Source organism: Callionymus lyra, chromosome 18 (genome assembly GCF_982586985.1).
Source record: "Callionymus lyra chromosome 18, fCalLyr1.hap1.1, whole genome shotgun sequence".
In the NCBI taxonomy this organism is placed as follows: Eukaryota; Metazoa; Chordata; class Actinopteri; order Syngnathiformes; family Callionymidae; genus Callionymus; species Callionymus lyra.
Genome location: NC_141835.1, coordinates 16,528,111 through 16,552,568, shown reverse-complemented (window position 1 = coordinate 16,552,568; position 24,458 = coordinate 16,528,111). Strand labels below are relative to the sequence as shown.

The following is a 24,458-nucleotide window of genomic DNA, read 5'->3' as shown; positions in this document are numbered from 1 at the left end:
ACCTACCTACCTACCTACCTACCTACCTACCTACCTACCTACCTACCTACCTACCTACCTACCTACCTTACCAACCTACCCTACCTACCTATCTACCTTACCTACCTACCTTACCCACCTTACCTACCTTAACTACCCTACCTACATACCTACCTACCTACCTACCTACCTACCTACCTTACCAACATACCCTACCTATCCTACCTTACCTACCTTACCAACCTACCCTACCCACCTATCTACCTTACCTTACCTACCTTACCTACCTTACCTACCTTACCTACCTTACCTACCTTACCTACCTTACCTACCTTACCTACCTTACCTACCTTACCAACCTACCTTACCTACCTTACCAACCAACCTACCTACCTACCTACCTACCTACCTAATATTTTGCACATTTCCTCAATAGCGGGTGGGTTTCAAAATGTAACCTCAGAAATAAATGAGAGCTCATTATATCAGGGAATTTGTTGCCCATCTCTTATGCAACCATGTTGATCCCTATTGCACCTGATTCTGATCTAGAATATCAGATCGGATCTAGAGTACAGACCCAATAGGAACCTACTGTGGCACAACTAGAGACCAAGCTAGCTGCTCACATCGGAATTGGACTAGGATTCGTACAAAGACCAACTGTTTGTTTCGTAGGTACTTTAACAGATCTCAGTTGACTATTTCTTAGCTCAAAGGAAAACAGGAAGAAGTTACCAGCTACGATAACTTTGTTATTCCCGGTTATCGTTCAGTAGCAGATCAAGATAGTTTTGGGCTCTGGTACCTGTAAAAAGTCTTGTGAAAGTTCCCAAAAGATTCAAGAGGCTCTGGTTGGCCCACCTGCAGTCCCAGATCCCTGCCACTCTTGTATAATACTTCTCCTGTCTTGTTGCGACACTGCCGATCTCTGGTGCCGCCGCCTCGCCCTGTCACTTTGCTTCTCTTCCCGCGAACCCCGGCGAGCTCTGGCTGGACAAACGCATGAATGTTTAAATTGCTCACGGTGTCCGCCGGCGTTAGCGTCAAGAGGCGGGGACGGCACAGTCGTTCACGTTATAATTCATTGAGGTTCCTTCGCTGGGACTTAAACGCACATTAACGTCAAGCCAAGTCTCACTTCATTTGTGAGCGAGGTGTTTGTTCTTCTACCTCCAGCTCTGACATTTTTACTGATGACGCCGCCGGCGACGACAATATGTGACCTATAGGTTTTATCGTCTGCGTGGTTAGGCGGCATGATGCGGCGGACGATCTCACTTCATTAAACATGCCGGAGACAGACGGAGGGACTCGCCCCCCCCAGGAGACACCACACAGCAGCAGACAGACGCTAAATATATCGCTGGTTGCGGACTCACACCGGTCACTTTGTCCCGTCAGCGTGTTTGTTCCCGCAGGTCGCTTCGAGACGACCGACGCCGAGGATGGAAATGTCAACAGATCCAATTAAAACCACATGACGAAGGAAAGGTTTGTTAGCATTTAACTCAACCATTCAACACTTTCCTTAATTCAATTACTTAACATAATAAGTAGTTGGAAGTACATACATTTACTGAATTAGAAAAAATATAGTTAAAATTAGTTTGTAATGAATTAAAGGAGAAATAATAATAATATTTAATAAATACAAAAATTGCGGAGAAAACCTGAGATAAATACTAATTTCTCAATAAGTTTATTAAGTTTGCCATAAAATTAAAACACAGTATTAAACCATGATAGTCAAAATGTGTACCTAATATCTTTTACAAATACAATAAAGTAATATGTTAGAATAAAACTAATAAAAGCCTATAACTTTTTACATAACTAATGTTGAGAAAAGCGGCAAAAATAAGGATTATAAACACCTAATTTAATCTTATTTGCGTTGTCTATTAGATCAATAAATATGTCTTTTAATCCAGAAAATATAAATAAAAATTCACAATGAAGAAAGATAATAGAAAGGAGAAGTCATATTAAATAAAAGTAAAGATTCACACCAAGATCAACAAGCGAGGCGTCAGCTCTTATGTACATGTTTATTTTACAACTGAGAAGCTCGGCAGGTAGATGGAAGAAGAAGTGTCGCTCGCCGGATTTACACGGTGGGTCGGTCCTCGGCACGACAAAACACCGGAATCGTCTTCTACGTGGTAGCATATTGGTTTTCAGTTTACTACGTCCAAACTGAAGGTAAGAACTGAACCCATGTTCTTCAGAGGGTCCCAGGGGCCGGTACCACGATGTGTTGACCTCACTGATCCAAGGTTGAAATTGAACTTGAATCATCAAAGCTGACAAATGGCCAAATAGCTTTAGAATTAGCGTATCACAAACTGTTCATCTGGTTATTTTTTTTACTTCTCCACCTTCTAAGATTTATAAAACTCCTGATAAATATATATTTTTATTTATGACAAACAAACGTTGAGGCCATCTTGGCATATAATTATTACAGGACTGGATTCATTAAGCCTGAAGTGATTTTCATGACACTTATCTCACTTTTCTTTTTGTAGATTTGTCAACAATCTGCAACAACAATTGAAGTCATTCTGCTACTAATAGTAGGCTCCATGTTTTCTGTCTTTTTATTTTCTTTTCTTAAGATAACTTAGCATGTAGCAAAACAACACAAAAAAGGTTTATGTTTTACCTTCGTCAACAAGGTTTTTACTATCTGAATATTTTTAAATATGAAGATATGTTTCCACTGAATCACAACATATTCTCCACATTTCATCTCTTAAATCTCAAGACTAAATGAAAGTCGTATATTATAGTGATGTTAACAACAAATGTTGACTTTAATTTGTACCATTAACCAAAACATGAACTAGAAAACTGTTCCTGAGACAAAAATGAGGGTCAAGGATATTATTATTGAAGTGCTAGCTTTGAAACCGCACTAGTAGTAGTAACTGGATTTTTACCTCTTCAGGACTCTACATAAATGAGAATGAAATGAGAAAATCTAAATCAAAGGCTGATTAAAATCTTACATTTAATTATATGTCTTAAACTGGTCTACCATGGTGATGTATTATTAAGTCCATAAATCTAGCATCTCTGTGTTTGTTTGTTAGCAAACAACTCTTTTATTAAGCTCTGTTGCTGTTCTTACAAGACAGCAGGCTCTCGAGTACTGACCACTGCCTCGGTGTGTGTCGCAGATGTGGTACCGTCACACAGACGTGGTGCTCGAGGGCCCTCAGAGGGACTTGGGTTCCGTGACGCTGTACATGGTTAACAGTCCAGAAGGCAGATATTTAAACAGCAATATTTACATTCATGCATCCATCACTTCACTCGTACGTGTCGAGCGCTCCAACTCCCGCCCCGTACCTGTTCTGATGCAAGCGTTTTTTTCTCCCCCCGAACTCATCTCTGCCAGCGTGACAGCTGCACTCATGCATGCACACGCACACACTCTCACACACTCACGGGGGATTTCATGTTTGGTGAAAAAAAAAAAGGAAAGAGTGGCGTTGAGTGATGCTCCAGTTGTGTTTTTCCAGCGGGGATGTGGAGGAGGCTTGTGACAGCACTGACTCACACACTCGTATCGCTCCGCAACCTGATCCCCCGCTATTGGCTCAAGTCCCTCACCAGTCACAAGGTCAGCGCCGGGCTCAAGTCCCCGGTTTCTATAGTGACAAGTGGCCAGATCCAACCCGACTGACCCCCCCCCCTGGCTGTAATGAAAGGGATGTGGCCAGAGGAGGGACACATGTGAGGACGGCAGGGCTGCACGATGTCTTCCACAACATCTAAAGTCACTTTAGATTATCAGCCACATTATCTTGGTTTAATTTCAGACATGATGTCGCTCCGAACTACTAGCTCAACTACTTCCATCACAGATGAGAACTGATGCTCACGTTTGCATCTATCAGTTTACATAAATCAAGTTTTGAATGTAGCCATTAGCCTAGCTATATTTAAGCTAACCTCCGCCTAACCTCTGAAGTCACTAGCACCAAGTTGATAAAAACAATGCTAGTTTTTTTTGCGTTTTTAGCATTTAAATCAAGTTGAAATTCTGGAACTTGAAATTCTTTGTGTGCTTTTTAACAACTTCAAAGGTCTTTCTTTACTTATGTTAGCTGTAGCCGATTAGCCATCTCAAGTCAGCTGAGCAATTTCGTTTTTTTGACGTCAATTCCGATTCTTTTGTACACGGCTAGCTAAATAAAAGTGTCTACTGTTGTCCGTGAGCTGTAATACGACGCACTTCCTGTTGTCAAATTTGTTCAGGAAAATGCAATGCGATAGAGATCGTGACGATATCGTGCAGCCGTGATATCCAGACTGATAATGGTGCGACCAGGCGACTGACTCCTCAGGAAACATAGAAAAAGCACGACTGTTTCCTCGCTGCATCGACGGACCGGCGGCGGGCTAGCTTAAAACACAGCAGATATAGTACAGGCTTTACAAATTATTAAAAAACATGAACAAAAATTAACGTTACGTTTTGCGTCCAGATGTTATGAAATTTACAGTTGAATATTTTCTTCTTTACGTAGAAAAATAAAGTAAATAAATCGTAGATGGCGACTCAAGTATGATACACGGTGGCTTCTCAGTCTTGGCTGAAACGTCCGGTGATGATGTCATTTCCTCTTGTGAAGTTTGGATTCCTTAAAATTGCATAGTCAGATAAATCCACATCCCGGCACCGCGGGATACCGATCATGCGTCTCTCTGAGCATCCGTCGGTGGCGAACGAAAGATCGGAATATAAAAAATGTCGCATTCTCTGTAAAAACACATGCACAATGTTTTTTCGGAGCGAGCGAGTATCTGCGCCAGGTCTGGATCTGCGGCAGACTGGCAGCCAGTTTCTCTCCAGCCAGCAGCCAACCAGCCTGACGGTGAGCTCGCCGTCCGAGCAGTTGTGCCCGACACGCCGGGCTAAAGACTTTCCTCTCAGGGGTTCGTTGTGCGTCGTGATGAAGTGGGTGTGATGACATCACTTCCAGGGGGTCCAGCAGGTGGTCATCTATACCACGGTGTTGTTGGAGCCCATGGCCTTCTTGTTGCGGATGCTCATGGCGTACTCCCCGCGACTCGTCCCGTTCTCCTCTTTCCGAAGTGGTTTCCTGGAAACAGAGTTGTGTAATGATCACGCAGTCGGAAAACCAAACTGAAAGGAGACATTGAAGGTTGTGACGAATCATGGTACAATCTATTGAGGTTAATCTAAGTGATTTAGGGTTATGATGGAAGATAAGATAAGTTGAATAATAAGATGGATGTGGGGTAACGATACTTTTCACTGAGTTTTGATGAGTTGACTTCAAGCTTCCCGTCACGATGTCATCATAGCTTGTGCGATATATAGCTTGTGTCACCCCGAGGTCTGGGGTACAATTCCGTCTCACCCACTCTTTTTAAATGGCCTGCCATAGATTTAACCACATAAAGTTAGGAAAAAAATTATTAAACAGTAATGTGAAGTTAGAAAATGAAAACCATAATGACACTTCAGAAATGTTTTCTGTTTTTTACTTCATTCATTCTCTGCCGCTTATTCCCTTATGGGAGTCTCGGGGTGGCTGTGGCTTATCCCAGCTTCTTCGGGCGAGAGGCGGGGGACACCCTGGACATGAGGCACACAAAGACATACAGCCGTTCACAAACACACTTAATCCTATGGACACATTTACCAAGTTCCCAATCAACCTCTGTATGTTTTTGCACTGTGGGAGGAAACTGGAGTAAACCTACGCAACATAGGGAATACAAAATGGCGCCCATTGTGCGCCCCCATTTAGTGACTGTTTCTCAAGCAAACAAAGAAGTTGTGTGCAGTAATGTCACTATTAGTTTGTGTTTTTTTGTCACACACTCGTAACACTCCTAGCATTTCTGCTTCCCGTCTTTCATCGACGTATACACAGATGCTAAATGCTAACATTAGCATTCAAGACTTAAAGGAGGAACTGTTTTGCTTCTTGCCTCAGTGAGATGATAAGCAGCGATGACAAGATGAAGCCTCATGAACCACTGAAGCCTTTCCAATCCGAGTAGCTTTGGGCCAAATCTTTGTGAGGTTTCATTTGCTCTACTGCGCCATCAAGTGGACAATAAGTGTGAAGCTCTGACATCGTTTGTGCTCAAATGATTCTGATAATTAACCAAAAAATGTGCTTGAATGACTTAAATTATTATTTTTTCTTCAAAATTAGCAACTGTTTTACAGTGCTTGGATTCAGGCTGTTTATTTTTTTTAGATTATTTCACCTGCCTTTCAATAATACATCACCAAATGATTGTTCTTTATTGGGGGAGATCAGCTCATAATGCTGCCACAGAGGAGAACATTTTAATTTCGAGGGAAGCTGCAAAAGCATCTTGAGGTCTCAAACGTCACCAACACACGCCTCAATTCAAGCGCTTAACGTGAATCATCCTGGATTACTCAACACAGGCTTCGAATGCTTTGACACCGTACCAGGTAAAAAAAACATATTAGATAAGATTTAAAACCTCTTTCCAAGAAAATATAACCTGTTGGATTGATGGACAAACCACTACATGAAAACAGGAATATATATCAAGAACTGAGGAGAGAAGGTACTTAAAAACAGAAAACAAATAACGTAGTCATTTAACATCAAATACAAGGTATTTCCAAACTAGTTGTAGTTTCACTTGTCACTCAACATTCCGCCACGGCTTGATCTGTTACCAGTTAAAGATGACATCTTCATCTGGAAACGTTCGTGGTGTCGTCAGCGAAAAGTTTGCCGCTACAGATCCAGGATCGGTCGCTGGTGACCGTCGCAATTGCTGGATAAATATTTTTCCTGACGAGGGAGAATTCGACGTCGCGTTCACTAGTCGGCAGGAAAAGGCCACGTCATTAAACAGAGTTTCTAGACTGTTAACCTTTTCCGCTGATTTGATTTCCGCGGCCGCTCTGGGTGGATACGCTGCTCTCAGCAATCCTTTCTAATAAGCTCAATGTTCAAAGGTCACTTTTGCGAGGAGACAGGAGGGGAAAAGATACATGGCAACATGGGGGATAAGGCAATTACCTCCTCTGACTGGTAGATGCAATCTAGCCTCTAAGTAATGAGTGTGTGTGCGGCTGTCAAAACAAGTCGGGAATAACATCGATACATAACCTGCCCAGATATCTCCACCCCCCCCCCTACTCCCCCTCTTTCGCTTCTTCCCGTCCATTCCCTCTGAGTGCATTCTGCCGCAGAGTAAAGTGACAACACACGGGCCGGCGCTGCTGCTGGCCTGTGAAGAGCAGGATCATTCAATAAAGCTCTTTTCATGCACTCCTTGATGGTTTTTGTGTTTGTCCAGTGTACTGTGGCTTCTGCGCCGACCCCCTCAGCTGCTCCGCTCGGCCCGGGCTTATGTAACCGAGAGACAGACCTGAATACAGTCAGTACAGTCATTGTCCCGCTCAGCCGCGTACAGTGCCTCCCTGGCACCGCGGACCCTTGAGCGACATCTTAGCTCCGTGTCCGTTCATGCTGCTGTGCCCCCTCATGCATTTCTCTCAAGAGCGAATTTGAAACGGAGGAAAAAGCTTATTTCGAAGTCTTTGCAGGTTGAGTGCCGCCGCTGCCGAAGTTTTGTTACGAAACCATTATTTTACTTTTAAGTCTTATCTGCGTGACCTTTCCACCCGTTCCCGGTGAAAGCGGTTCCACCCATCTGATTACACAACTCCCTTTTTTTTTTACAAGGCTAAAAAAAGCAACTTATCTTCGCTCGTGACCCGCGTTGATGAGGTTCTTAAACGTCCCCTGTGAGACCGACTTGAGTCGATTCTCTCTTCGAAACTTTTAAGAACACAAACGTCTGATTGTGTCGGTCTAAGACTTGATTGTGTGTCTGGGAGGATTTGAACTAAGAAACTGCACTTTTACTTTACTTAAATGAGTTTTAACTTAAAATCCAGAGAGTCGTATTTTCAAGGTCAACCCAGGTCAGGTGACGGACGATGACGACCCCACGCTAGCGAGTGTTAGCATCTTCGATGAAACAATATTTCTGTCTTTACTCCTGATCTTATAAATTGCGAAGCTATTTAATGAATGGAGTTATTAGTGCTGCTATGCTATCTAGCTTAACGTTAGCCTGATAGCATAGCGTACTTTGAAATGAATAAACTGATTTTAGCAACTGTCTAGCACAGCTTTCTCTTTGACAACCCAACTTAAGAGGTCACGACTTCAGAGTCAAAGCTCAAAGATTTTCTTCTGCTCAACCGTAAACAACAGTTGTTTGTCTAGCATTCTATTCTGTTGTCAAGACAACAAGTCGTATGTATGTGTGTCAAATGTCAACGATTGATTTATATAGAACCAGTTTAATCAGTTTAATGATATAAGTATAACTTCCTTGTAATAATGTAAGATATATTAAAAAAGTTATGGATTATTAAAGCCGGTAAAAATGCACTCATTTCTGGTTAACCTCCTAAATACTAAGTCAATAGAGTTCGATATTTTAGATGTGCTTTTTGTTAAATCCAAATCTCAAATTTTCATAACTTGCTTAGTATTTACCACATTTTTAAAAAGCTTCTATCTTTGGCAAGCTTGCTTAACAAAGAATCATTCAGTATAAATCATTTTTAATCAGTTAATTAACGTTAAATTAGAAGATTTTGCTTTAGAAGAAGATAACTCATAGACCAGACTGAAAAAACACGCCATAAGTTGTTTAAATAAACAGTAACGGAAATATAAAGCTCAGTTACGGTGTATTTTTTATTGATTATTCAAGTGATGGAAGAGTTCAGTCAACATGGCTGGTTGGACTTCACGACCACAATTCAGATTATGCGATCAATTGTGCGCCGTGTGACTGATCCAACAAGCCGGAAATAAACACATACGTACAAGTTCAAAAATACTTGGCTTTTTTCGTCACTGATAGTTTAGCATCTTAGCAAAGCTTTTTCGATACTAAACGTTTAAAAAGTCATAAAATAACGGTTGCTTATCAGCAACATCCTTAGTTAGTAAAGTGCGTTTGATTTGGCTTTCTCTGGTAAAATCTAATCTAAACGTTGGCATATTAGCTACACACCAACGTTTGCGACCAGGAAAGTCATTTTTGAAAGTCGCACATCGAACACAAACGCATCATCTGCAACAAGAAACCACATATATTTCCACCTGAAGATCCTCTGAAAGTCTCTCTCCTCACATTTGTATTCCTGCGTCTCTCCTCCCTGTCATGTCGATTCATCAGCCGACTTCGGGCGGCGGCCACACCTGTTAAAGCATCATCTCAGCGCTGTCAGCTCTCGGCGCCCGCCGCCGTCTGAGCTGTCACTTGGCTGCCACGCACCGCCTCCCTCCTCGCTTCACCTTCAGACCTCGTGCTCGTCAAAGCTCCTCACAAATCGGCTGGAATCCATCAAGGTTCTCGCTTCAGAACGCACGAGAGGGACGGGGTTTTTTTGGGGGGGTGTAACGGCAAAGTCACGGCGCAGTTTTGTCTCATGTTTACCAAACACATATGAACAGTTGGAGCCACACTTTTACACCAACTGTTAACACCACGACTAGCTTATTAACTTAACTCACTTTGCTTAAGTTTACGGCACTAAACTGTTGTGTCTTTAAACACACAATCTTTTAGATTATCTGTGGGAGACAACAGTCACCAGCCGGTGTTCATAATGTAACAGTGAGTCATTACTTCATCACAGGTGGCCATTGGCTCTTGAGAAGCGGTAAACAAGTTGTTGATGACGTCCGGCGGGAATGACCAGACTTTGACCGCAGATGTGTCTGGATGTCCCGTCTCCCCCCCCTGTCGGGGGAGACACGTTCCGCTGGAAGGGGGAGACGGTTGGCATCGACAGCTCGGGGACTTGGGAAATACCCAAGCGTCCTCCGGGGGACACTTTACATTGTTTACGGCCCATTTGAAAACTCCCCGGAAAGCCGCGTCAGGCCTGAGCTCACTAATGAGTCTATTTTTGGAGGGTTTAAGTGGGATTTGACCGGCGGCGCAGATTTAGGTTCTTGCGGAGGCGCGTATTTACACCCCCGACCAAACACACCACGACTATGAAGATCTTTGGGAGACGAAGGGGACACGTGGATATCGTTAACGTAACAAAAATCGGCTAATATATCACTTTAGCATTAAACACGTTTGCGATATTTAAGATAGTTTGACGATGCTAACGGTAGATCCACCTAATGCTAGTCTGTGTCTAGTTTAGGAAAGCGTAGGAAAGTAAACTCAATCCCACAAGGGGCCATTACTCGCGGGTCGAACAAAATTTGTCGAACAGGAAGTCGAGTGTGTTTTCAATCTTTGAGACTCTGCATCTTAATTACTTCCGTGTTTGTTCTTTTTATACCGAACCATTTCCTTCAATATCAGTTTTTCATTGTTGACATCCACCATCTGTGTCCCTTATCTTATCTTAAACACTGGGATCTTTATAGATCACCATGACAACACAAACACTTTTTGATTTTGATGGTGGACCACATTAAATTAGTCACTCTAGTGACTAGAGTATTAGCTTATGTTGAGGTTCATTTATTTAGCTTTATTATTTTACACAAACAGAAAAATGTGGTATGGTTTTGCTCTAAAAAAATGACTGTTATCTATTAGCGATGATTCAAACTAGCCAGTAGCTTGTCGACACTATCTTCTTTTTCAATGTCGGTCAGGTGGTCATAATGTAATGGCTCAGTGAGGCGAGTGGAGCTACACTTGTCGTGTGATCCAATCAGATCATAGGATTTAAAATCCACAGCGTTCCATTTGTGATGGCAGTGAGACTAACTAGTGTGTAACGTGACGCGCCTCCATCAACCCTAGTTGTGTGTGTGTGTGTGTGTGTGTTGACACGCTGCAGGTGGCTGTGGAGCACCTCGCAGGTGAGATGAATATTTCATATCAAAGCTGTGCCATCCACGTCTGCCTTTGAAGATTTTTTGGTGAAATGGATCACGGAGAAACGGGGACATGTGTTGGGATGTTTACAGTGACTCGCGCCATCTGGAGGAGCGAGTCTCCCGCTCCGGGAAAAAAAACAAAACAGTGAAAAACAGACTGTAATAATCCGTCAGCGGATGCCGGAGCTGTGAATCTTTTATTTCCACACCGGCTTTAAACGCCTTGTGTGTGATGAGAGTCGTCGTTCGGCACTGGTTTTGATGACCTTTGACGTGTGGAGGACTTTGACCTTCAACCTCCTGAATCTAATTGCTGTAGTTTTCAAAAGAAAAAGTTGATCCTGGTGTCACTTTAAGTTCTTTTGTCAGATGTCGGCGGCTCCAGCTGGCAGTCGCCATCGTCTCCGATGATCCGACTTTGGACCGACATCCCGTCGCGCTCGCTGGAACCAGAAGCGTCATTAGTCATCCGCTCCCTGTTTGTTTGTTTTGGCGGCTTGGACGCCGGACAGCTTCGACCGCGACAGCAAACACACACAGACGCGTGGAAGTGTTTTGTTTTTCCTGGAGCCGCCGACACATGAGTGGCAGACGGAGATTACAAAAAATAACAAAAGGCCAGGCGGGCCGGGACCTGCGGTGCTCGCCTTTGGCTGGCGGCTGCCCAGAGGCCCGGCACCGCACTTAGCGAGCCCGCAGTGGCGCTTGAGGGCTAAATATAATCGTGTTTCTTCGACGATCTGGTGCTTCGGCGAACAAAAACATTATTTGCAGGCAGTCATGTTGCTGTTAAGCTTTGCTAGGCCGTGCTGCAGAGATGCTAACATGAAGTTGTAACAACAGTTTTATTTTTTTTACCGTAACAAACTCGTATTTTTATTTATTATTTTATAATTACTTTTGGTAAGCACAATGATAAGAACATGGTTGAGTGAATGTAGAAGGAATCAAGCTACGACGCTAACAATGTTAATGTTACCTAGCATGATTCTAAGAAAATGGTTGAGCAAGTGAAGAAGGAATCTAGCGACAAAGCTAACAATGTTAATGCCAGTTAGCATGTTGCTAAGAACATGGTTCAGTGGGTGAAGAAGGAATTGAGCTACAATGCTAACAATATTAATGCTGGTTAGCATGTGGCTAAGATAATTGATGAGTGAGTGAAGAAGGAATCTTGTGACAAAGCTAACAATGTTAATGCCAGTTAGCATGTTGCTAAGAACATGGTTAAGTGAATGAAGAAGGAATCAAGCTACAGTGCTAACAATGTTAATGCGAGTTAGTATGTTGCTAAGAAAATGGTTCATTGTGTAAAGAAGGAATTGAGCTATGACGCAAACTATGTTAATGCTAGCAAGTATGACCCTAGGAATATCGTTGAGTGAATAAAGAAGGAATTTAGCTACAATGCTAACAATGTTAATGGTAGTTAGCATGATGCTAAGAACATGGTTCAGTGGGTAAAGAAGGAATTGAGCTATGACGCAAACTATTTTAATGCTAGTAAGAATGACCCAAGGAATATTGTTGAGCGAATGAAGAAGGAATTAAGCTACAATGCTAACAATTACTCTAGATAGCATTAAAGCCCATTAGAGCAAATTTTAAAAAATGTATTTTTCTCAATTCCTTTTATTTCTATTAACTATAAAGTACATGTTCTTTTTATTGTCTGTATTATTTTGAAGGTTTTTGAGTTGGTAGATTTGTTGAGGGGCAGCAGGGGAGGAGGTGGGTTGTTGTTTGTCGGAAAAAAGGTACGAAATGTCAAAGTCACCCAGTCCCGACCTGCGAGCTGATTGGCTGCCGACTAATGAATGTGTAATGAGTCCAGTCTGGACCATGTGTGTTGCTCTCAGCAGAGGCCGACTGGGCCCAGAACCAAGTCTGCACCAACTCTCCAGCGCTGCGCCGCTTCAGGACACGAACCCGCCCGCATGTATAAAAGATGCGCCTGCGACTGAATGACTGCGCAAATGAATTCATAAGTAATGACCTGGGTTTGAACGCCGGCTGCAGCTGGAGGAGAGGGCGGCCGTGATGAACTCCTGAGCCAACCAGCTGTTTTCCTCCACTGCCCGACTGCGCCGGATTTGTTGTCTCCGGGATCGGATCAGCGTCGAGCCGGTGCGCCTCCACAAATAAAGCCAATGATACGAGCTTTACGCGCATCAATAAAACATGGCCGCCCCGAGTTAGCGCACACATCTGCGACCCTCCTGCTGCGAGAGCTCGTGAGTTTGTAAAGATGCTGTGCGCTCACGCTTGGCTGCCGCCGCCGTCCTGCGCTCGCTCGTGATGTCACTCGTGGAAGTGAGTAGGTCTAAAATCTACCACTTTAACGTAGATCTTCGCTCTTCCGCGAATCCAGCTGGCGCTCCAGGAGGCTCCGGACACTTAAGGATATTAAAGGCAACGGGGTTTCGCGGAGTCAGCGCGCCGTCATCGGCAGAATAATTTAGCGCCCGGAGGGAGTCTTGAGAGTCGTGGATCTTTTTTCCGCATGACATTTACAACGCAACCCTGCGCATAACCTCTGACCTCGCACTGACCTTGTGCTCCAAGTATGTCACATGAAGAGAAGCGTCCACTCACCTCAATGGACTTGAGCTACGATGCTAACAATGGTAATGCTAGTTAGCATGATGCTAAGAAAAAGGTTGAGTGAGTGAAGAAGGAATTGAGCTATGACGCTACAACTGTAAATGATAGTTAGCATGATTCTAAGAACAATGCTGTGTCTCAAATCGCATACTTCTTCTCTTAGTGCACTGGCAGTTAGTATGCATCAGGATAGTGTACGTACTAACTAGTACGCAAAATCTCGACAGATAATATGTCTCAAACCAAACACTGCCGCTACGCGTTAACCAGAAATGGTGCGCCAGCTTCTTCTTCTACTACTATTTAACGATGATTGCAACTACCTTTAGGAACACTATCACCGACACCTGCTGGCAGCACCACGTAACATCCGTTTACAACGTCACTAAGATGGTAGCAGTTTAGGGTAGAAAGTGTCCATCGATCCATACTCATTTTTGTAGGCGTTTTAGTACGCCACTAAGTTTAAGTACGCAAGTATGCGATTTGAGACACAGTTTAAGTGAGTAAAGAAGGAATCAAGCTATGTTACTAATGATGTAGATAATAATAAGCAAGTTGCTAAAAACATCGTTGAGTGAGTGAAGAAGCAATTGAGCTACAATGCTAAAACTCTTAATGATAGTTAGCGTGATGCTAAGAACATGGTTAGGTGAGTAAAGAAAGAAACAAGTTATATGCTAAGAATGTTAATGCTAGTAAGCACAATGCTAAAAACAAGGTTGAGTGAGTAAAGAAGGAATTGAGCTACAGTGCTAAAATGGATAATGCTAGTTAACACGATGCTAACAACATGGTTGAGTGAGTAAAGAAGGATTCGAGTTACAATGCTAAAACTGTGAGTGCCAGTTGGAATGATGCTAAGAGTATTGTTAATTAAGTGAATTTGGAATTGAGCTATAATGCTAACAATGCAAATGCTAGTTAGCATAATGCTAAGAGTACTGTTGAGTGAGTGAAGAAGGAATCGAGCTACAATGATAAAACTGTGCATGCTAGTTAGCGTGATGCTAAGAGTATTGTTGAGTGAGTGAAGAAGGAATTGAGCTACAATGATAAATCTGTGCATGCTAGTTAGCGTGATGCTAAGAGTATTGTTGAGTGAGTAAAGAAGGAATCGAGCTACAACGATAATACTGTGAATGCTAGTTAGCATGATGCTAAGAGTTTTGTTGATTGAGTGAAGAAAGAATCGAGCTACAATGATAAAACTGCGAATGCTTGTTAGCGTGATGCTAAGAGTTTTGTTGAGTGAGTGAAGAAGGAAGTCACCTCTTGATGGCCTTGTAGCAGATGATGATGGCGGAGAGCAGGAAGACCAAGGACGCGCAGCTGACCGTCCCCAGAACTATGAAGTCCATCTCGGCCCACCACGGCTCCAGAAGCGGGACCAGTGGCTCCACCACTGCTGAGAAACACATGGTAACAGACATGTTAGCATACTTTTACTCTTTCTTCCATCTTTCTATTCTTTCATTGAACACACATGAGTCGTCTTCACTTCCTTTCATCTCACTCTTCTTCTACTTTTGTTTCTTTGCATTCTTTCTCTCGTTTATGATCCTTTTTCTTGCTTTAACTCTTCTATCACTTCATCTCTTCTCTCCACAGAGACAGTGAATTTAAATCTTCTTTCAGTGTTTGCAGATTAAGATCAGCAGCTTTTGTCCCGTCTTTGTCCATCGTTCTTTCTCTCTCTTTCGCTGCCGAATCAGACTCACGCGTTCATTAGATGTACGAGTCAGACTCGTGGTGTTTGTGGAACAGCCGTGAGTCAGCTGGTTCTGACAGCAGCTCACCTCCAGTGTGACCCGAGTCTTCCACTCCAGCTCCTCCCTCCATCTTTTCTACATCGGTCCATCTGCCGCCGTTGCTCACTTCTCCTTGAAGTCATCCATCAATTGACATCCTTCTCTCACCTGTCAGTCATCCATCTCTGCTTCTATCCATTTCAGAGTGTCCATCATCCGCCCCCCCCTCTATCTGTCGAGCATCACACTATCATCCAAAACGCTTTAATCCATCAACCCCTTCTTGATCCTACCATCACTCCTCCCTCTATCGTCTATCATTTATCCCTCCTTCCTTTATCTCTCCATCCATCATCTATCCCTCTATCAATCATCCCTCCCACCCTTCATTTCCATTCATCCTTACTTCAGTCCATTCAATCTTTCATCAATCCTTCCTTCTAATCATCCTCCTGTTACTTTGCTGACTTTTCAAATGCATTGTTGGTATTTGATTATTCTCTCTTCCTCTTTTTGGAGGATTTCTTCCTTCCAACAAAAGTTGATTCCCTCCATCGAATGTTCTTTCATTTATCCTCCCTTTAAGCCATGATTCCCTTTATCTTGGTTAATCTCTCTTCCTTCAAGTTTTCTCGTCCCCCTTTTCTTTTTTTTGACATTTCTCTTCATTCTCTTTAGATTTTTTTCCTTTGTTTTCCTTTACACTCCTTACTTTATTTATTCCGCCAGCATAAGCCCATTTGCTTTTTCTATCTCTTTCCTTTTTTCCTTTTCCTTACATCTTCTTCTTTACCTCCATCTTAACTTTCCCCCTCTCCTCTTCTTTCCTCCCCCTTTATTCCACCCACATTTTTCTCTCTGTTTACCTCATCCTTTTGTTATCTTTCTATCCTTCAGCAGCGGGTCAAATGTCCTCAAATGAACTTTGTCTCGACCGAATCAATATTAGTTGATGAGATTCTCACAGAGGTGGTCAAAAGTGGTTCTGTGGCTCAGGCAGGTATCAGCGGGGGTGAGTCGGGTGAGTCGGGGGGGTGGGGGGGAGACGACAGAGCAGACAGAGAGAAACAATCCTCTGACTGATTGAAGGCTTTTCCTGGCGGCTCGGAGTCGCCGGTGATGAAGTGGCGTCCTGAGTGATTCTGAAGCGGGGCGCAGTCATCCCTCACAACTCCGCATCATCAGCAAACACTCGTCACATATTTCACCGCCCGCTTCATTACGGCGCCCGCGACTTCGTACAAATCACATTAACTGTCCGGCGAGCTGGGCGTGAAATATGTCGAAGGCTCCGACGACGGATTTATCAGCCGAAAAACAGGAGCGTGAGAGACGAGGAGGTGGAAACAGTTAGCATCTTTTCTAGCTTCAAACATATTTATATAAAGATTTAATTTGATTGGTTAGGAAACATCCTGCACATGTTTACACCATCAAGTCAACCATTGAGATACACACTTTAGCTTCAGCACGAAAAGTGTGATTATTAGCTAGCATGATAATTCAAGAGGTGTTTTACCAACTGAGCTCAGACTGAATCTAGAATTTAGAGATTTATCTTCACTTTTTTTCTAGCTGTTAGCTGGATGGTGCTAATGTTAATGTTACCTGCTGCTAGCTAATGTAAGTTGAAAGAATGAACTGGACCCTCAGCTACTAACAACAACGGTGCAAACAACACAAGAATTCTGACCCGCTCCGCTAGAAGAACTCAGGTTTCAACTCACATTTCTCCGATCCTTAAAACTCTTCACTGGCTTCCAGTTTCTTTCAGGATCAACTTTAAAATTCTGGTTCATTCATGGTCAGGCTCCTCCTTACTTCACGGATCTGATCCAGCCTTACACCCCAGCTCGGGCTCTGAGGTCTGTGGATCAGAATCTACTGATGGTTCCTCACACTCGGTTCAGGACCAGAGGAGAGAAATCCTTCCAGGCTGTTGCTCCTAAGCTTTGGAACGATCTTCCTCTCTCTTTGCGCTTGATGGATCTACTGACTCCTTTAAGAAACATCTTAAGACGTTTTTATTTGTTCAGGCTTTTCCTTGATTTTCTGGAACTCCTGTTGTGTTATCATTTTTATCTTGCCCTTCGAAGTATATACTTTATTGAATATTGTTTTGATTGTTTAAGCGTTTTGTGACCCTGGTCTCGAAAAGCGCTATACAAATAAAAATGACTTACTTACAAACTGTTTAGATATAAGAGCTGAACTTCAGAGGAGCTGATCCTCATCCTGGCGACACTGGACTGAACCTCATCCTTAGCGATCCTGAGGCAACACCTTAAAAAAATAGTTTTGTGGACGAAAAACTATATTAGTGGAAATTCTCTCGGTATTGGATCCAGGAGAAGTTCCCGAGTCAAAGTGCAGAAATGATAATTCCACAGCAGCTCTGGGATAACAGATAAAACTGGAGTTGTTCTTTTCTACAAAGTGACTGTTAAGCTGCTTGAATCGTGGATCTGGACTTTTTATTTCGCAGCTGATAGTCGTGTTTACGCGCTAAACACTTTCAGCTGTGAGATAAATCCGCGACAGCTCGGAGGTAAACGCTCGACACGTCATCCTTCAGATGTTTTTTCTTCCGTGGCACGGACCGAACCCACCGCCGCCGGCGCCACTTCAAAAGCGGGAAGTGCTTCATTAGCCTCTCATCTCCGTGAAATTAAAGCTAATTTAATTAGCTTGTTTTTTTTTTTTAATCAGGGAACCCCACTGCAGACCCGATGACTCTGGCAGCCCAGCAGGCTCGGATTTCACTGGCAGCTGGGTTCTCCCCCAGGTCGGACCCGGCATAAATTACTCCTGTGTTCAGCTGCCGACTTCCTGCTGGCACCATCTCACGCTCGGACGTGCACGTGCATAAGCGACTCTGAGCGCACGCACGGTCTCGCCGGAGTTGTTTCCACCTCCTCTGTGCCTGGAAAGAAGCACTTTCACGTCCAAACAGTCGTCGCTCGCAGGGAGTGAACGGAAGCTTCGGTCACGTTAGCTGCGACGCTATGAACGCTACGTCCAAATGTCGCAAATCGTAGCAGTTCGCCATCTTCACCAAAAGAGTTTGGAGCAACTTCACCAGGATCTTGAAGCTTTACAGCTTCACTGAATAAACAAACGCTAGCAGAGCCAGCCTCAGTTGAAGGTCAAGCATCCTTCAAACAGGACCGGTTGTCCGTGGTGTTGGTAAGAATCCCATCAATATCACTAACCAATCTAAACACATGTTTCAAGAAACCATTCAAGCTATCGCTAATATCATAACTCAGGCTCGCTCCAGCTAAATGAAGCTAATATGCTAAATGCTTAGTAATGCTATCAAAATAAAGACTTATGAAAGTTATTAAAAGTTTTTACAAAAAATACTGGATTCTCAATACAGTTTTTTGGATCAGTTAAGTTAAAACAACTGGACTAATTGCAAGGTCGCATCTTCACGCGACATGCTAAAATTAGCATTTCACTTTGGAGATTTGCAATTTATAACTCTTTACATGACATGTTGTAAATGGACTTGTCTTGGCTGAACTACACAAATAGTAAAGTAAGTAAAGTTAAGGTTATTTGTAAATGTAGCCGACTGATGGTTGTGTCGTGATGATAAAAAGTGCATTTGAAATTTGTATCAAATAAACAATACAAGCTTGCATTGCACTCATGTGAAGCTAACGTGCTACATTGTGAGTAATACTATTAAATACTAGACTCTCCTAGCGATTCTTACCATAAATACAAACCCACCAACTGTAGCCATTTAGCAACATAGCCTTTAATGTTAAAAACATGTATTAATAGTGATAACAAGTGCTAATATTGTACTTTGGAAATTAGAAGACATTAAATTCGGCGACTGTGTTGTGATAATAGGTTTATACAGTAGGAACATGGGAAAAGTTTAATTCGAATAAAGCTAGCAAAAATTCTGAGTAATACTATTAAAATACAGAATTCTGTTGCTAAATTCCAACCAACATACAAGACAATTAGACATTGAGTGCAATAGCATCTGATGCTTCATGATAAAAACGTTTATATAGATTATAAATTAACCCGCAACAATTTAAAATTAGAAATCGTTTTCACTTTGTGGACAATTTCACAGAACTTCACGCTGTAAAGAAAACGACTAAATGAACCAAACAACACTGACCTAATGACGGTTGGGATTTTGTTTTTTAATAATGACCATATATTGCAAAAGTTGTGTTCATATCAATGTTGTCTTGGGTCAAGGTGGACGGGTCTTACCTGCGCTGCCCTGTAGCCGCGGGGGCGGCGGCGGCGGCGGGGGAGGCGGGAGGGGAGGGTATCTTCTACAGTGACATGCCAGCTGGCACTCTTCACCAACTTTCTCTGCCACCGTCCGCGAGCATGACCTCTGGAGTTCTCCCTGCCGAGGACACAAAACAAAAGTCTTTGTGAGTAAACAAGCGTGGATTTCCTTCTCATCGTCCTCCCATAGCGCGGCGTGTCGATGCCGATGATGGAGAACAGAAACACGTCTGCAGAAGAAGCCACCCACCCGCCGAGTGGGCAGGAGGCTGCCCCGAGGAGTGTGTGCGTGGGCCGACTTGGAAACTCGAGCGGATCACATTACACATGAACCTTGCAAACGTGCGTGTGAACAACAACCTTCTGTAGGCAGCAGCGCGGGGGCAGAGGTTAGAACACTCATCGCCAACATATGCTGCCGCAGGAGTCCTGCCGGGATCTTCACCGGCTCGCAAACACATTAGCTCCGGAGTCGCGGGAGACGAGGGAACATCGGCGCACGACAGAACCTCGTTATCCGCCGCAAAGCCACTTAGGTGTATCAAGCCGCCGAGCGCCTGAGTGGGCACGTGAGCGGGGACGCCATGCAGGCTCTTCGCCAGGTGCATGTAAGGTTTGAGCCATGATCAAACTCACATCGGAGGTTTTGAACTCATCGTCTGCCGGCTCGTGTGTCACAATTATTCTTCTTATTTTTATAGCACTTTCTGCTGGTTTAAATGTATCACGGATGCTAATGACTACATCTGTTCCTGCAAGATAAATGATGACCACTACAAACATTAAATAGTAGCTGTTCACAGCCAGTCAGCTAATGGGTACATTAGAAAAAGACTATTTTTTGGGTTAGGGTTAGGTTAGGGTTGGCGCACTTAAACGGACAGAAAATTGAGTGTGGATCGATGGACACTTTCCACCCTCAATGGCCGCCATCTTAGTGACGTAGATGACGCTAAACGAAAGATACGTCACTGACGTCGCGTCTTCGGAGCAGCTACTGGCGTAAATGTCTCGAGAAAACACTCATTTTTACCACAAAACAACACTACAACAATAATAACACAATGAAATGCAACCTTATAACTTGTTTCAATTGGCGAAAAATCGCAGTCGACAGTAGGGTTTCAACGGTCGGTTGCAATTAGCGTTAAAAAGTAGTAGAAGAAGAAGCTGTCGAGTCATTTCCGGTAAGTGTGTAGCGGCAGTGTTTGATTTGAGACAGCACTACCCTGTTGAAATTTGCACACTATGCAAGTGAGTGTACTTTCTTACAGTGTACTGTAAAGCAGTGCACTTGTAGAAGTGCGTGACTTGAGACACAGCACAGGGCATACTTCTCTTAGTATACTGGCGGTTAGTATGCATCAGGATAGTGTACGTAGTAACTAGTACGCAAATTCTCAACAGATAGTATGTCTCAAATCAAACACTGCCGATACGCACTAACAGGAAATGACGCGTCGCCTTCTTCTTCTTCTTCTACTATTTAACGATGATTTCAACCAGCTGTAGGAACACTATCGCCGACACCTGCTGACAGCACGTTTTGCAAGTTGGGATCAAGAAATAAAGAAATGTGAGAAACTACATATTTAGGAGATATTTACGCCGGTATCGGCACCAAAGACGTGTCATCCTCCTACTGCTTGCTGGCTGGAAATGCACTTCATTTTAATGGTAGTGACGTGACTTCCGTTTACAACGTCAACGTCACTAAGATGGCGGCCGTTTAGGGTAGAAAGTGTCCACCGATCCATACTCAGTTTTGAGACGCACTTATGCACTAAAAATACTAACATAAGTACTAAAGTATGCAATTTGAGACACAGCTCTGTTCTCTGTCGTTTTCTTCTGTATCAACATGGCCCACAATGCATTGCGAGATAACATGGACCACAGAAAAGGAATTGACATGATTAAAGCTTAAGGAACTCAGTAAATAGACTCCCGACTTGTAGCTGACAAATGCAAACGACAACTTTAAAGATGTCGTGTCGGGTTCTAATCTCGCAACACATGCAGAATTCAAGAGTCAACTTTCGACCTCATTCAGAAGCCAAGTTACTGGAGCAGAGGAATAACTGCTACATGAGCAATACCATTCTCTTCCTCTAGGGGCATAAAGACAACAGCCACCACTGAACAAGCTTTTGAGTGAGCAGCAAACATAACGTAGCTCTTCTTAAATGATGTGACAATAAACCAGGGAACTGTCATGTTTTAGTATATGACTATACTTTGTAACAATAAATCTACAGAGAAGTTGAAAAAAAAAAAGTCACGACAGCTCCGGGTAAAGCGTTGCAGGGACCGAGTCCTTGATGGATGACTGAGCTCTGATATCAAAGGCAGAGTTACGTTACAACTCTCACTTCTCATGTTCTAATATGTCAACTCAGCACCGGATCATTCTGAACTATGTTTTATTAAAGGGAAACTAATGATGATTTAAGTGGGTCTTAAATTGACCGTGGACTCTATCGTATCATCAGTATGTGTCTGTTTGTAGAAAACTCTCTTTTCATTTAAATATTTACATTAGAAAATGTGCTTAAGCCCTGCCCACTCAAAACACTGTATTTCTGGAGATTAAATCTTGTTAACCATAACCACACCCACTCTGCTGTGATTCGTCAAACATCCACGTTTTTCCTCCACGCGTCATCAATCCCAGAAGTCTCCACCTCCAAGGGACTGGTTGTATAAACAAAGCGGGGCGTGATTACAGCTGGCTGGAGGAGGAGGAGTGAAAACCATTATTACGTCATAATGTACTCCGCTCTCGTAACCTCTTGTTCGCCGAGATTTCAGACGGGGGAGAACTTTATAAAGTAATAACTTCAAATTATGGTCATGATGAGAGGAAGACTTCAACATTAGAAACATGGGAGTGAGTCGGGAGAGTTGGGTTTTCACATGAGTTGTCCTTCAACTAAATTCAGGCTAGTACAATACTGGGACACTACAACAAGTGTAAAAATATGTAACTGCTAATAACAGACATTCTGGGCATTGCCATTCTAGGATTTGTTTATCAGCGTATAAAACAACATTGGATTTCGGGCTGGATTAAACTTGCTTTGTAGCAATAAATTCTCGGAAAGATCCGAGGAAAGTAGTAAACAGATATTGGTCATAGTGTTGCTGTACTTAGTTAGCATAACAGCACTAAAATGTCCATCCAAATTGACCGAAATTCCGACTTTCTGGATGGCTTTTAGTTCAGTTTAATTTAGTTTATTTTAAAAGGACAATTTTAACTACTTTTGGTTAAGACGAACGTATTGCGGTGAAATAATGTTTTTTGTTGAATTCCAATTCCAATTTTTTTTTTTTATTCATTCAAGAAAAGCTGAATCGCCGAATTGTTTCTGACAGCATGTGGTGAAGGTGAGTGGAGTACTTGGAGGAAAACGTTGAATATTTAATGTGATTTAAACACAGATCATGGAATCGCTTCTTAGATACTTTTAAGATAAGAAATAGATGCCGTTTTGCCGAAAGCGGAGTACCCGGAGGAAACCTTCTGAACACGTTGAATTGTTTTTTTTTGGCGTAAATCCTGAGTCTTTTATAATCGAAAATGGGTGACGGAGTACTCGGAGTAGAACCTTTAATAAAATAAACAATCCCAGTGTTTTGGACCTCCGAGTCGGTTCTGGCAGGATTCTGCTGAGCAGACCTCATCTCCGAACCAGAACAGCATCATGAACCGAGAAGTTACTCGAGCGGAACCGGGACCCGAACTTACCTGACACGACAGCAGCAGCAGCGACACGAGGCAGTGACCGAAGAGGAGAGGCCAAAAACTTAATGGGTTCAGATCCTGGACCAGCATTCCTCCTCCTGCGAAGACACTAGGCAGCGGTTCCGGTTCCAGCGGACGAACGCAGTGCTCATGGGCCGGGAGGGTTCGGGATCACCATCAAACCCCGTCCGGGTCGGATCAGTGACAAGAACCTCCGGCAAGAGTTGGAGCCATGACGGGTTCAGCAGGAAGAGAAGCTCCGGCTCCGCTCACATGTCGGAAAGTAGTTTCGAGTCTCACCGAATCACGCCGCTATACTCCGTGCGCAGTGAGAGGGCGGTGGACGGGCCGAACCTCCTCCTCCTCGGCTGCGAGCATGAGTGCGACTGGAGCGGTCAAGCCATCGAACTTCGGTCCGCTCGGACGGAGGAGGGAGAGAGAAGCTCCTCTGGACTGAGGCTGGAGGATCCACTCTCAACTTATCTATGGGCGAGTCCGAAGGGTGGATGCTCTCCTCCTCCTCCCTCCCTCTGCCTCTCTCTCCTCCTCTCTTCCTCCTCCTCCTCCTCCTCCTCCTCCTCCTCCTCCTCCTCCTCCTCTCTGGCGATCCACAGACACATCACATCGTCCTGGTCCAACATTGTCCCGGCGGTCCAGGTGAAGAGGGAGCGCATGACTTTTTCTTCTTTTATTTTTACAATAGTCCGTGTGGGTGTAACATGAACGATCTCACAATTATCTAAGGTTCTGTTACATTTAGTTACACAACTCATCTTCTGAGATAAACAACTTTTCAACCTCTCAACAAAACACTGAGTAACTGAATAAACACAACACATGTATTCTTTAAAAAAAATCTGTTTTAACACAAACAAATAAACACAACAGAAACAAACACAACTGTCTTTATACACACAAATAAACACAACAAATGTAATATTTAAAACAACTGTCTTGACACAAACAAATATACACAACAAATGTATTCTTTAAAACAACAGTCTTAACACAAACAAATAGACACGACAGAAACAAACACAACTGTCTTAATACACACAAATAAACACAACAAATGTATTCTTTAAAACAACTGTCTTAACACAAACAAATAAACACAATAGAAACAAACACAACTGTCTTAATACAAACAAAAAAACACAACAAATGTATTCTTTAACACAAATG

The 24,458-nt window shown here is 43.1% G+C and overlaps 1 protein-coding gene across 2 annotated transcripts; it reads right to left on the bottom strand.

Annotated features, from left to right (window-relative positions):
- Positions 1–2,011: 2,011 nt before the first annotated feature.
- prima1 (proline rich membrane anchor 1) lies at positions 2,012–23,744 on the bottom strand. Of its 2 annotated transcripts, none has more exons than XM_087780343.1 (4): positions 23,277–23,744; positions 19,502–19,643; positions 14,775–14,910; positions 2,012–5,096 (listed from the first exon to the last, which is right to left on the bottom strand). In XM_087780343.1, the coding sequence occupies exons 1-4, from the start codon at positions 23,361–23,363 to the stop codon at positions 4,997–4,999; spliced, it is 465 nt and encodes a 154-aa protein (XP_087636469.1). In that variant the 5' UTR covers positions 23,364–23,744; the 3' UTR covers positions 2,012–4,996. The 2 variants fall into 2 exon arrangements, with proteins under 2 accessions (XP_087636469.1, XP_087636470.1); XM_087780344.1 differs by having other exon boundaries at positions 14,775–14,907; positions 23,277–23,743.
- Positions 23,745–24,458: the final 714 nt, after the last annotated feature.

Coding starts and splice junctions, on each gene's coding strand:
- prima1 (XM_087780343.1), bottom strand. CDS start 23,363: ATGCTGGTCCAGGATCTGAACCCATTAAGTTTTTGGCCTCTCCTCTTC. Junction 19,644..23,276: donor TGCTGCTGCTGTCGTGTCAG/GTAAGTTCGGGT, acceptor TGTCCTCGGCAG/GGAGAACTCCAGAGGTCATG. Junction 14,911..19,501: donor GCGGCTACAGGGCAGCGCAG/GTAAGACCCGTC, acceptor TGTGTTTCTCAG/CAGTGGTGGAGCCACTGGTC.